Source organism: Achroia grisella, unplaced genomic scaffold (assembly GCF_030625045.1).
Source record: "Achroia grisella isolate CSIRO2021 unplaced genomic scaffold, CSIRO_AGI_Agris_v1 utg544, whole genome shotgun sequence".
In the NCBI taxonomy this organism is placed as follows: Eukaryota; Metazoa; Arthropoda; class Insecta; order Lepidoptera; family Pyralidae; genus Achroia; species Achroia grisella.
The window spans coordinates 3,535,437-3,548,671 of NW_026712929.1; the positions used below are offsets into that span (position 1 = coordinate 3,535,437).

A 13,235-nucleotide genomic window follows, 5' to 3' on the forward strand; every position below is an offset into this window, starting at 1 on the left:
AGTATAGAAAATCAGACGAACAAGAAATTCGATCTTGGATTCGTTAGTTCGGGTCATGCAATAAAAAGCAAGAATCGTGTATCGAAATACAATTGAATAAGAAACGCTAACCAAATGGTTTGGGAGCCATGTGATTACACGATTAGTTTCGACCGCGTAACAGACTGGCGAGACGTTCCGAACTATTTATTTCCGTGCTTACACATTCTCTATCTAAATACCTACATTTTGTACAAATATTGCGTATATTCATATCAGAAAAATGATCTAAACGGTCTAAACAGACACTAAAATCATAACGAGAAGCAGAGATGGTGCAGGTAAAATTGGCTCAGCTCGGGTCACTACAACTCTGTGTGGCTAAAATTACGATGGTAAAAGATTTTAATGCTTATTTTTTACCATACAATTCTTTTCAACAACTTAGTTATTTTGATAATTAGGACATGATACTTTTAAATCCTATAAATCTCCAGGAGTATTAAAACAACACTTTTTAATAGGAACTTTTCTTTAATTCTATATAACAATTAAAAAAATATATTCTGTAAAAGTATAGTACCTACAATTTATTATACCTTACGATATATTTACCTACATGTCTATATAAATTTACGAAATTTTCATTTCAGAAGGCCTTCATGTTGCCTTTATTTTTATTAGACTAGCTAATAAAATTAAAGGCAATATTTTGTAGCCCAGATACTGTAAACTTTAACAATCCTCTTTATAACGTGTAAGAAAAGTATTTCAGGTATTGCATGCTTATCTTTTTCATTCATGTTATTTCATAACAAGAAGTGATAAAATCTATAGTTTAATTTTTTATAGCAGAATTGCCAACCTTAAAACACTCTGCCTCGTCCGACTAAGAGATAAAATCTAGTATTAATCTCAATCTCAACTCAATTTGGCTGTCTAACATTAGGTACTATTCGACCGACTCCCGTAGGTATAAATCTCGTAATTGTACGAGTAATCTCGTAAGCTTGGCATTCCTGGTTAGTAGGTTATAGATTATATAAACAGAGGATATACATTTTCATTAGCTAATAATAAAAAATAATCTTAAAAAAATGCCTAATTTGATTAGTGCATATTGTAACCTTCCATATTCATTATAATCAACTAAGGAACATAAAAAATATTGAATTGTATAATTTAAAACAAAAATTACGTTGTTTCAATAAAAATAAAAAGAACTCCTGAATACCTATAGATTGTAAATAAATTGGCTTTCAAAAAGAAGTAATTCAATTGAGTTTCTTGCCAGTTCTTCTCAATTGGATCTATATACCGAACTGGACAGTAGGGAAAAAAAATTATAATGTAAAAACTTGACGTTCATAAGCGGCTAAAATGTCCTACATGAATAAATGATTTTTGAATTTGAATTGTTTGTAGGTTGCTGCTGTTATTCTCATGCGATTTTGTTTGTATTCATAATAATAAAATCAATGCCATCAAAAACATTCCACGGTAAAACAAAATGAACGCATTATAATAAAAACACGGAAGGTTTAGAATGTTTCCTTATTTTTATTGTCCAGACTCAAGAAAAATAGCGGACGGTGTTTATCAGAAAACATTAAATTCATAAAACTAATATCTATATCATCATATCATCTATATCAGAAAGCCAATCATTGAAAAAACGGACTGCAAGAATGTAGAATATGTTTCTTAACCTTTAAAGAAATGCTTTGTAGAATATGTTTCTTAACCTTTAAAGAAATGCGTAATATATTACAGATTCCATTTAAACATGTCCACACAAAAAAAATACTTTACGTAATTTAAGTTCTTTATACGAGCAATATAAGTAATTATTTATTATTAAGCATAAACAATAATATTAATTATTAAAAACACTTAAGCTTACGATTAATAACTGAAAACACTTTATATGGCAGAATGAAACAGCCAAGATCATACAAATACCAATACATAAGATGCACTTTTTAAACACTTAATGTAATAAAATTTTAAAATGCGATAATTATTTTCTGATACCGTTATTTAATTATAAATGCTTTATTACAATGTCTATATTCATGTCCATTAAAATAGAAGTATTGATTTAATTTTCATTATCCTAGAAATAAAAATACTCATTATATAAATTTAGTTTTTGACGACCTCGGTGGTCTAGCGGTTTAGCACACCGTCTTACTTTCGATGGTCGCGGGTTCGATACAATGCCGCGCACGGCACAAACAATTGTGCACATAAGAATGATTGCTTGAATCGGTCTGGGTGTTTTCTATGTATAATATGTATATATTTACGAAAAAAAATATGTATGTATGTATTTTTATCAGTTATCTAGTACCCATAACACAAGTTTTAGCTAGTATAACTTGGGTCTGAGTAAATAGAGTAAAATGTCCTGAGATTTCTTTACTTTAAGACTTTCTTTACAGTTACAAACATTTTTATATGTAGATTTAAGACCATATTGAATACATGGAAGATAACATATAAATTAGCAACTATCATTGTAATTAATTAAACATGATTGAAATATGTTAAAGATGATATGCATAAAAGCAAAGATGATATCACATATAACGAACAATGGAGATCAGTGAAAGATGACATACTGCGCTGATCCCAAATAATGTGATAAAGACAATTATAATAATAAGTGAAATCAAAACATTTAAGAGGGACATTACAATATTTAGGTATCGCAGTATATGTTTTTTTAAGTGGAGTGTACTGCTTCTCTATGCCCCACTAATTTAAATCTACTATGTAGACAAATAAAATGACAAAAAAATTGTTATGGCAAGAATTTCTGAATGAATAATAATCAAAATTACTGACATTATTGTTTACAGTTTCAACCAAATCTATCATATACTAATGTTCTGTACATTAGTATATGATATGTACAGAACATTAGTATATGATAGATTTGGTTGTGTTATTGAAAAAGATGTTAAACATTGCATATAGCTTGGTAAGCTTCGATATGATCCCCTGGGGATGGTGTTATTGTCAACTGGCGGCTGGCTTTCAAGAACACGACTACTCCTGGCTTAGCTGTGATAGGTAATGTATCACATACTTCTCCGGATCCGGAAATGATGAGAATGAGGCTTGGACTAGCTCTGATTATGGTGTTGTAAGGATCACCATCGCTCTCCACCTGCATGATTAAGATAAAATTTAGTTTATAGCAATGGGTATAGAAATTAATTTTAAGTACTCGTGATTAATATACCTTCACAACTATTATCCCAGATATTAACAGGTTTCGATATTGTGATAAACACAGTATTTGACATGCACCCATTTCAATGGTTATATTTATATTAACATGGCAAGGTATGATCCTACTGCTGCCTTTCAGATTAATTTGGTTTGTTATCAGTGTTTCCATCACCGGAAAGTTAGTAAAAATATATAAATTGTAAAATTGACTTACCCTAATTTTGACTATAGCGAAGTCAGGTACCGGCGGTCTCCAGATGCAGCAGTTTACATCCTCCATATGTGGATTGAATAGCAATTGCTCCTGCGCATAGCTGCTGTAGTCTAACATCTCTATGAGGGTTTCGATATCAATAGGCTTGGGCGTGAGACCGGCACGTACCACGTTGTCGGAACAAGCCATGCATTCCACACAGTCTGAAAAATACATAAAAAATATGTAAACAACTGCTTGCTGTTAATTTACTATTAAGAAAAATATAACGTGAATAGACAGTCAGTGGAAAGTGATATGTTTAAAAATGTTCTGTAGGTAATGGAATTGGAATAGCAGACACCTGATGGTAAGTGGTAACCATTGCTTATCTTCTGTATAATATAATGAACAGCAATACGAGTATAACATTTCCATGTAATACTCAATCCTACTCATGCATTTTCATTACAGAGGACTAAGATGTCATGTCAGTGAAATTACAGGATAAGAGTCCTGTAATTTCACTGCCTAATTTCACTTAACTACCAAAACAGTTTAAAAATTAAGCTGCTTGGTATCTGTAATCGATGATACTAAATCTACTACATCAAAATTTTTTTTAGTCAACTTTACTTATTGTATCTTATTAATATTATAAATACAAAAGTTTGATATGGATGGATGTTTGTTACTCTTTCACATAAAAAGTATTGAACGGATTTTGCTAAAACTTCAGAATAATGTAGCTTAGACATCAGAATAACACATAGTCTAAAAATATCAAGCGGGCGAAGCCGTGGGCACAGCTAGTAATGATATAAATAAAAGATGAATAAATAACAGCTGCTTCCAAAGAATACAGGATAAGTAATTTACTATAATGATTGTGTCCATCGTGAAATCATAGGCAATAACACTTTGTAGACTATATTCACAACTATTTAAAAAATATATTAAACTATATATTATATATATATTAATTACCTCCACTAATATAAGCATGTGGTAAATTTGATTTAAGGAATATCGCCTGCCCCGGCCTAAGTTGCATATAGTTCATGAAATAAGGCGCAAAACAGCCCAGGTCGCCGGGATAGTCTTGGTGGAGACGACGTATCAGCGGATACAGTAACGTTGATTGCGTCTCTGGATCTGAACAGATTAAAATAAAGAATTTAATAGAATTAGAAATAGATAAATCTTATAGATAAATCATGTAATAATATATCCCATCAAAAACATAAATTAATGATAGCCGAGTTTAATATTATGATATATACCTTGATTGTTGACTTCTACGACAAAAGAGATGAGAACTAAATGGGTGCCAAGTTCAATGGTCTGTCCTGAAATGTATTTATAATAATATAATATATCATTTCTTCTTATAACTTAGGATAATATATCTAAGTTCCTGCCAGTTCTCATATACAATTATTACTTTCGATAGTTACTACTAATATTAAAATAGGAACCGACAATAACATGTTTAGCTTACAGTATATTTCGTATATTTGCAAGTTAGATTATACAGTATAAAAATAAGAAGAAATGATATTTTATATTGTTATAAATACATTTCAGGACAGACCATTGAACTTCCTAGGTCATCTGGAAGTGGGTTATAATTTTGATCTATAGTTGATCAGTGATAAAAATGACGATTTTTGGACATTAATATCTAAATAACCGTTTGAGAATGTTTTTGAAATTTGGAACACATATTTATCCAAGTCTCAATGTATGAACCAAATTTGACAGGTTTGTGTGAAAGAGTTTTTCTAATTGTGAAATGGTTCGTGTAAATATACACACGGTGCTGCTTGCCAGTTTACTTGAAACTCACACGCTACCGCGTGTCTAGATCATCTATCTGACCTGATTACATAGATAGATAGAATACGCTTAGACTATTTGCATTATACAGTAAAAAATGGGTACATTTAAATATTAAATTAATACATCTATTAATAAGGCATCTATCTTATTGCTCAAAAGAATTTTTTGAGTCCAATTACCGACATAATTGTGAAACATTTCTTCATCTCATTCCATTAACAGTATATAGCGTTATTAGTGTACATTTCTCAATAACATAACAGAACCTTCAAAACTTTCATCTAAATATTTGCTGTGGTTATATATGTTAAAGTCAGAAAACACTTCAAAACAAATAAATCAAAGGACTTGTTTTACATCTTAAATAAAAAATAACTGTATGAATTACCCTCGTTTTCTAGTCTTGTTACCAAGCTCTTTAAGCTATTTGCTATAGCGGTTTTGTCACATAACATTAAGCCCTGAACAACTTGTTTTAAGACTTTATTACTGTTCCCTTGTTCCTCATGTGCCAATATAGCATTTACAGCATCTTGTGGCAATATTTCAGTTAATTCTGGCAATTCTAAAAACAAAAAAAAATTATACATTACATTATTATTTCATACACTAAACATATAGTAAGTAGTACATATTTCATATAATGTTTCAGTTATTGATATTGTTATATATATGGTTATATCTAATTCCATTCAACAGCAAAAGATTATTGCATAATATTATATTCTATATATGTAACTATTGCACAACATTTACGAAATAGTATTATAATCTTGTATAAGGCAGATTATTTAAAAAGTCTACTTCTGTCATAAAAAACCAAATCCTAAACAAATTTAAACCAGAAATTAGCTACTTTTATAGCACAGTTGGTCTTTTGCATAAGTCTTCCTTTGTACAGGTGGACAGAAACAAAGCAGGATAAATAATATAAAATAAATAAATTCAACACTATTTTTAATAAATTACTTACTAGATAAATATGACTGAATTTGAGGTAACAGCCTGAATCCACACAAGGCTTCGAAAGGTGTCAATGCAATTGACAACTCAGGTTTGTGATTTGAATCTGTGTACCTTTCAGGACAACTCTGATGAAGCTGTTCAGCATGTTCCTGAAATATTAGAAGCAATACATACATCATCAATGTATAATATAAATAACTTAATATTTTTCTTTATTTTTATATAGAACAGAATAGAAAAAACCTTTATTCTCAAAAATATAAAATATAACACTTTTGAAGTTTTATTTTTAAAATTCTACCACTCATTTGAAAAGTTGTGTCACCATAAGAAGAACTTGAATGACCAAAAAAAACTTGTGTGTTGCTCTTTTAAATAAATTTTGTTCCACATTACATTTTAAGTTAAAAAAATATGTGATAATACTATTAAGAGGCACATTATAACTATGTTGTGAATGTCCAAAGTAATTACAGAAAACAATCAACATTATTGTAATGAATTATGTAATAGAGAATGTAGGTAATATCTTATTTAAATCAATAAACTATGACTGAAAACATATTATTATATATATACTAATATACTTATTTATTAGAATATTAGCCATATATGTGGAGAATTATGTAACTCCAAATTTAGTGATTTATACATATTGCAATTTACTATTTAGTTAATCCCTTGTTTGTCATGGTCTATTATAGGCAGATAATTCCGTGACACCTTATCAATTTATCACCAGTATTATAAAATTATCTTCAAATTAAGTGCGACACTAAATTGTAAATTCTGAGTTCTCTGCCTCCCCCCATATTATATACATTATTATTTTTAGTAGATATAAAGTATGGCCAATAATACATTATAGAAAAAATAAATAGAAATATTGTCTAAATTATTTAAGTATAATGTTATGTAAACATATGTCTAACACAATATTTCATTTCATTAACTGTAAAAATTCAGATTTTTCTCTTCAGAAATATTAGAGAAGTAATGGAATGGTAGTTCCCTAGTCTGGTAAAAATATTTCATAACATTTTTAACATTGTGGCCAGTGCTCACCAAAGCTCACTCTTTTATTCTCTTACACAAAAAATATAAATGAAACCAACTTACTTTACTTGGATGTGCCTGTATAGATAATGCTTTTTCTATTGATAAGACCTTTAGCAAAAATGGTACTTGTATACCAAACTTCTTTTTTACTTCAGGTCCTATTGCATCATGATTGTTCTGTATATATTCAGACAGCAACACACCTCGTTCTATAATAAGCGAGGGTCCATTTGAGTGAGTACCCATCCACAACTCTGCATAGTGTTTATCGGGCTCAATAGTTACACTAGGGTCAGCGCTTGCTAATAAATTGGCAACTTTACTGTTAAGCCCCTGTTTACCCCATTCATAGTTTTGTACCTTGCATTGCAATTCCATTTCACCTGGAATAAGAAAGCAGATATTAAATACTTTGATATTGAAGTATATGCATCAGCTCTCCAATTTGACTTACTTTGGCTCTAGTTGAAGTAGTGTATACATTTTTACATTACTTGACTATGACCATATATTAGATCTCTAACAATGTAGGATGATATAGAATAGACTACTAACATAGTAGAATAATATGCATTCAGAAACATTATCTTTTGTGCTTTTATACTATGTTTTATTTGGTAAATACATAAAGATATTAAAGTAAAAAATCTTGCATTCAAGTGACAATGTTAGTGGAATGTTTAACCTGTCTATATATCAGCAACCACATCTATAATTAATATAGTAAGAAGCTAACCTACTAAAATGTATAATAATAATTATTAAACTTTTCCTTTTATTCATTTATATTTAATTTCTGGTTACTTACACTACTATTTCACTTATACTTCAGGGCACAGAAGCACATCAACAAGTAAAATAAAAGGTTTGATGAAATCTTGGTGGTATATGTATTTAAAATACAATTCATAAACATAAATTAATATAACATGACCAAAAATAAATGGAAATTATAACAGAAATAACAGTGTTGTTAAAAAACATCTAGACTAACCAGATTGTTCACAGACACGGAATAAGTAATTTAATAAACGTGTTTATTTTCCTTGAAGTCTATACGTGTACGTAGGTGTTTATAATCATAATGTTAACTTATTTTTGTATTAGGTACTTATTTAGATATTTAATAGAGAATAAAAATTTATTAAGTTATTTCATTAAACATATATATTACACTAAACATATATTTTTATTATTATTAGCATTTAATAGTAATTTTACTGTATGAAATAAAAAATATTAACTGACTTGAAACTGCTAAAAAGAAAGAAGCAATGTTTAATTATAAATAATTACGTTTATATTTATTTTGTAATTACACTAGAACAGGATTACCAATTTTCAACGGAGACGCACCTTAGGTTTTATGGTAAACTGATAAGATAGCAAACAATCAGTCACTTTCAGTAGTTAAGAATTATTCCAAATCAAATGAAAATTTCAAAGATGTGATTGAAGTTTATTAAATGATCTGTGGATTAAAGTTGACATTTTTGTCATTTTGACTTTGACAGATATTCATATGACGGCTTTATATTATCTTCAGTAAGCACTGTAAGAAAAACTAAAAAAAAGTAAGCACTGTGTGAAAGAGAGGCTACAACTGTATTTCAAAATGGTATGGATTAAAATAAAAAGTATTGATTGACAGAGATACGACAAATTAGCTCTGCTTTTTTCATATTAGATTATAACTCATTGTTAGTTTTAAATCGTCTACGTTATATTTTAAATTCGAATGACCTTCTTTTAGGTCGTCAGATATCGGTCCCTATTTATTTACAAGTCATTTTGTGTTTCTAAATACCCTATATTCGTAATATCGTATTATGCATTCGATAAATATAAGTAGATGTGATAGGAATAGAGTAGAGAGGGAACTATTTATTAAAGATTTTAAAATCAACAAAATATTTGATGTGGGTACTATTCAGAGCATACTACATGCCCCTACTACGGATATTGCTCTGCGTTTGTGTGCGCTGATAAAAGCAACTTAATAAATAGATCCCTCGCAGTTGGCAATTATTTGATTGTTTATTATTTTTAAGAATTGTTCTGATTAGTTTGCAATAATGGGGTTGACATGTCTAAAAACAACAACCCCAAAATAAATCTAGATTAAAAAAAAAATATATGTGAGTAGGTACTATAGATTATTTTTTATATAAAATATATTAAAATATAAGTGCTATAAATGATATAAGAATCGAGTTTACTTATATCACGTTTTTAATAGTTGGTTTAATATTTTTATCTATGTTTATTTTTCTTATTCTGTTAACCGCGACTTTATCCACATGGAAATTAACTTTTTTTCATTATATTAATAAAATTTCTAAAATAAGGAGTAAGGAGTAATTTAATCTACTTAAGATTAAATTACTCCTTAGGGCCGAAGGGGATTGTTTATGTGTGTGATTTAATGTGGACTAATGTCAGGTTGACCTCCACGCGATCCTGGAAACGTCTGGTCAGTTAGTCCATCATGACAAATTCACCAAGAATTTGTCATGATGGGCTAACTGCCCTGACCTCATGTTCATCTTATCATCCTCCACTGGTGCCCCACCAGTGTAAACCGTTAGCGCAGGCGAGTGCACCATTTCATTATTATCCATAAAAAAATTACTCCTTATAACATTAGCTATCTACCTACTTTCTATCTCTATCTCTACTTTATTCGGAAAGTCCCGTCACAATCGGTGCAGCTGTTTAAGGTTCGGAGTTTAACAAGAACAAACAAACAGACACCAATTTTTTTTATTTGTATAGATGTTGTAATAGACATATTTATAAATCTATGCTCGGAATCTATTTTTATGGACGAAAATGGAACGTTAGTTAGCTAATGTTATATACTAGTGGTGGACCAATAGAGGTTGATATGATGAGAATGAACACAGGTTCGTCAGGTCATGGTAGCGATACCACCAGAATTAGCCACGACAGTCTCCAGAGGGATTGCGTGGGGCTCGGCTTAATAGGACACATGTTAGCAATGGATCACAGGTCCCTCTTACAGATAAGATAATATTACATACTATCTTATCAATCTTCTCCATCCGGGGCTGTGAGTTTGTCCTTGTCGTCTGCGTCGTCTTTTTCTACTCCTACCAACAAGGGTTAATGTATGTAATAAATTTAGAAACAAATGTATTTAAAACCATTTAAATACATTTGCTGTGTTTTGTTAATTTTGAATATGTTTTAGATATCGAAAAGTACACTGTGTCACTTGGTTCAGTCCAGCAGCATCCTAGGCTTCATTTGTAATTATAGGTATGCAGCTAATCAATAATTGTTTTAATATTAAATTTCTTTTACAATATAAGTATTTCAGGAAGAAGTTAATGAGATGCTTATTATTTCTTTAATAAATGATCTATAATCTATATTTCGGATTCTTAATATTACCTAATTATTTTTTTTATAAATGTAAGTATCAGAAGCACATTTGTATAAATAGATAGAGATAGTATTTCATATTAAGATGCAAGGTCAAACCCACTTTTTTGTAATAGAAAATGATTTTCTCATTATAAAAGATCATGATTAAGTAAACGGTCATTTTTTCAGATTACATATGTCGTGCATCCGAAAATAGTTATCTCATCCATTTGTTCGCAATATTATAAATGTAAAAGCGTGTCTGACTTTCTGTTTGTTATGATTTATTCACGACTGATCGACTCTCAATGAAATATAACATAAAAATAGATTGTACTTATGAGCAGTACAGATATACTTAAGGCACCTTTTATTTCAAAAAATAATTATCAAAATCTATGGATCCTAATATTTATTGAACGTGTAACCTTTGCCTAATAGTCAACGTTACAAACTGAGTTGTAGGCACGACTTGCAGCTGACTCTAACAAGTCGATATATTTATACTTACAAAACTATTTCAGTCTAAAGTGAGTTGTTAGTAAATGTACCTAATATAAAGTCAAGCGCTAAAACTCATGCGGAATTAAACTACAATATAGAAACAGATATAGATATATATTATAACCTACTTTATCTCTTTTTTCTCTTCATATGCCATTATATCATCTTTTAAACTATTCAACACATTCCGTTTTGATGTCTTCGATACGTCTAGGAGATTTTCATCCTTATCAATCCTTCTTTTGAAATTGTTTAAATTCAATTTACCCTCATCTATACTAGCACTTTTAACAAGTTTTGGTGGTATAGAAAAACCTGAGAGACCTCTGTTTGATATTTCGACATTAATAACGTCTTCTTCTGATTCACAAAGACTAGGATCGTTTCCAAAATCAGCTTGGAGAGCATGATAAGTTTGCCTTGTATTTTTATTCGACAATGGGCTCAATTTTTGCTCGAGCTCTTTTAAATCTAAATAGGGATACTTTTTCATGAGAACTGACAATTCGAATTGTCGAAAATCATCATCACTAAGCTTGAATTTGCGAGGGAGCTTTTTTATTCCGTTCAAATAAATGTCGCTAGCTGAATGTTTTATTTTTTTCATTGCATTTTCCACATTATTTGCCATTTTCTTGGTTCTTTCGGCAATGTCTACGTGATGTAAAGCTTTACAAAATTGAGAATCTGTAAATAGTATAATATTGAACATTGGTTTAATAAGGATAATTTAAAAAATATTATGTACCTACTGATCCTGGAGTCAACACACACATCCTGTATACATGAGTTATAAAAGTGGATAAAGAAAAAGTTACAAGTATCCAAGTATCTGAGTTGGGTACACCTATCCTATTACTGCCTAAGGTATTTGAAACATATGTAGATGGAATAAGATGTGTGTAAATTTAGTATCTAAGTGTGAGCGGCTTGGCCAAATAGCATCTATTATTTGGCTACGGTGCTTGCACTTCCAGTAATTCTTACGCAGAAAAGTCGTGACAGTTAAAATCTGGTTGACACCAAAAATGTTGTGTATTTCAATTTATATTACTAACTAACTCTCCGTTGATGGAAATACCAATAACAAACAAAAACATATCAGTATTCATGTTGACTGACACGTTGGATTAAATATAGGTATCTATCTACAATCTACATATCTTCTTCTTCTTCTTCTATGGCAATCGGTCGTTATTTTTATGACCATTTATGCCAGCGTCATGTATCAGAGGCACGCACTGGAGACAAAAAGTATATCCAAAAGACCAAGTAATTTTAGTCTTTCTATCAACCGCCATGTCAAGTGTTGCGTTCAGCAGGCATCGACAGTTGACAATCTTTTTGACTATACATTATCTAGGACAACAGTAATTACTGTGTATTAATATTATGAATTTTAGTAACTTACGTTTTATATATTCACTTTTTGTACTTACGATTTCTATATACCCGGGTAATTGGCCATTTCATATTGGTGCCTCTGTGAAGAGGAAAAGTATAGTTGAAAGCCAAACACAACAAGATACACACGATAGTGAATACAGCGGCGTTTTTCTGCATTATACAGTCAAGAAAATATTTTAATAACATTTACATTAATATTTTGACGGTGATGACGACTATTGTAAAGAGATTTTACTTCGTGTTAAGAAATACATAGGTAATAATAATTGGCCGGCAAGAGCTGTCAAAGTATATATTTTTTATTAAGTACGTACTCACGTAGTTATGTGAGTGTGCGTTAATCTTTTTACTTTTTAATAATTTTTTTATTAACGACTACCTATTCCCGTGACTTCGTCCGCGTGGAATTTAACTTTATTTTTCTAAAATAAAAGTAGCCTCAGTTACTCCTTATTACATCAGCTACCTGCCAAAAAAAGTCCCGTCAAAATCGGTCCAGCCATTTCACAGATTAGCCGAAACAAACAGACAGACAGACAAAAATTGTAAAAAAATGTTATTTTGGTATATGCATGCACCGTACTATTACGGTTATTTCAATATTACAAACAGACACTCCAATTATATTTATATGTATAGATGTATAGATTTATAA

General features: G+C 30.2%; 2 protein-coding genes across 3 annotated transcripts; both read right to left on the reverse strand.

Annotated features, from left to right (window-relative positions):
• Positions 1 to 2,918: 2,918 nt before the first annotated feature.
• LOC131847820 (mannose-6-phosphate isomerase) lies at positions 2,919 to 8,372 on the reverse strand. Of its 2 annotated transcripts, none has more exons than XM_059197476.1 (7): positions 8,274 to 8,372; positions 7,340 to 7,662; positions 6,228 to 6,369; positions 5,643 to 5,819; positions 4,400 to 4,567; positions 3,434 to 3,636; positions 2,919 to 3,154 (listed from the first exon to the last, which is right to left on the reverse strand). In XM_059197476.1, the coding sequence occupies exons 2-7, from the start codon at positions 7,655 to 7,657 to the stop codon at positions 2,945 to 2,947; spliced, it is 1,218 nt and encodes a 405-aa protein (XP_059053459.1). In that variant the 5' UTR covers positions 7,658 to 7,662; positions 8,274 to 8,372; the 3' UTR covers positions 2,919 to 2,944. The 2 variants fall into 2 exon arrangements, with proteins under 2 accessions (XP_059053459.1, XP_059053458.1); XM_059197475.1 differs by lacking the exon at positions 8,274 to 8,372 and adding an exon at positions 8,088 to 8,260.
• A 2,925-nt stretch (positions 8,373 to 11,297) lies between these two features.
• Positions 11,298 to 12,843, reverse strand: LOC131847904 (uncharacterized). Its single transcript, XM_059197608.1, has 2 exons — positions 12,613 to 12,843; positions 11,298 to 11,860 (listed from the first exon to the last, which is right to left on the reverse strand). Exons 1-2 carry the CDS (start codon positions 12,764 to 12,766, stop codon positions 11,298 to 11,300), a joined length of 717 nt encoding a protein of 238 aa, XP_059053591.1. The 5' UTR covers positions 12,767 to 12,843.
• Positions 12,844 to 13,235: the final 392 nt, after the last annotated feature.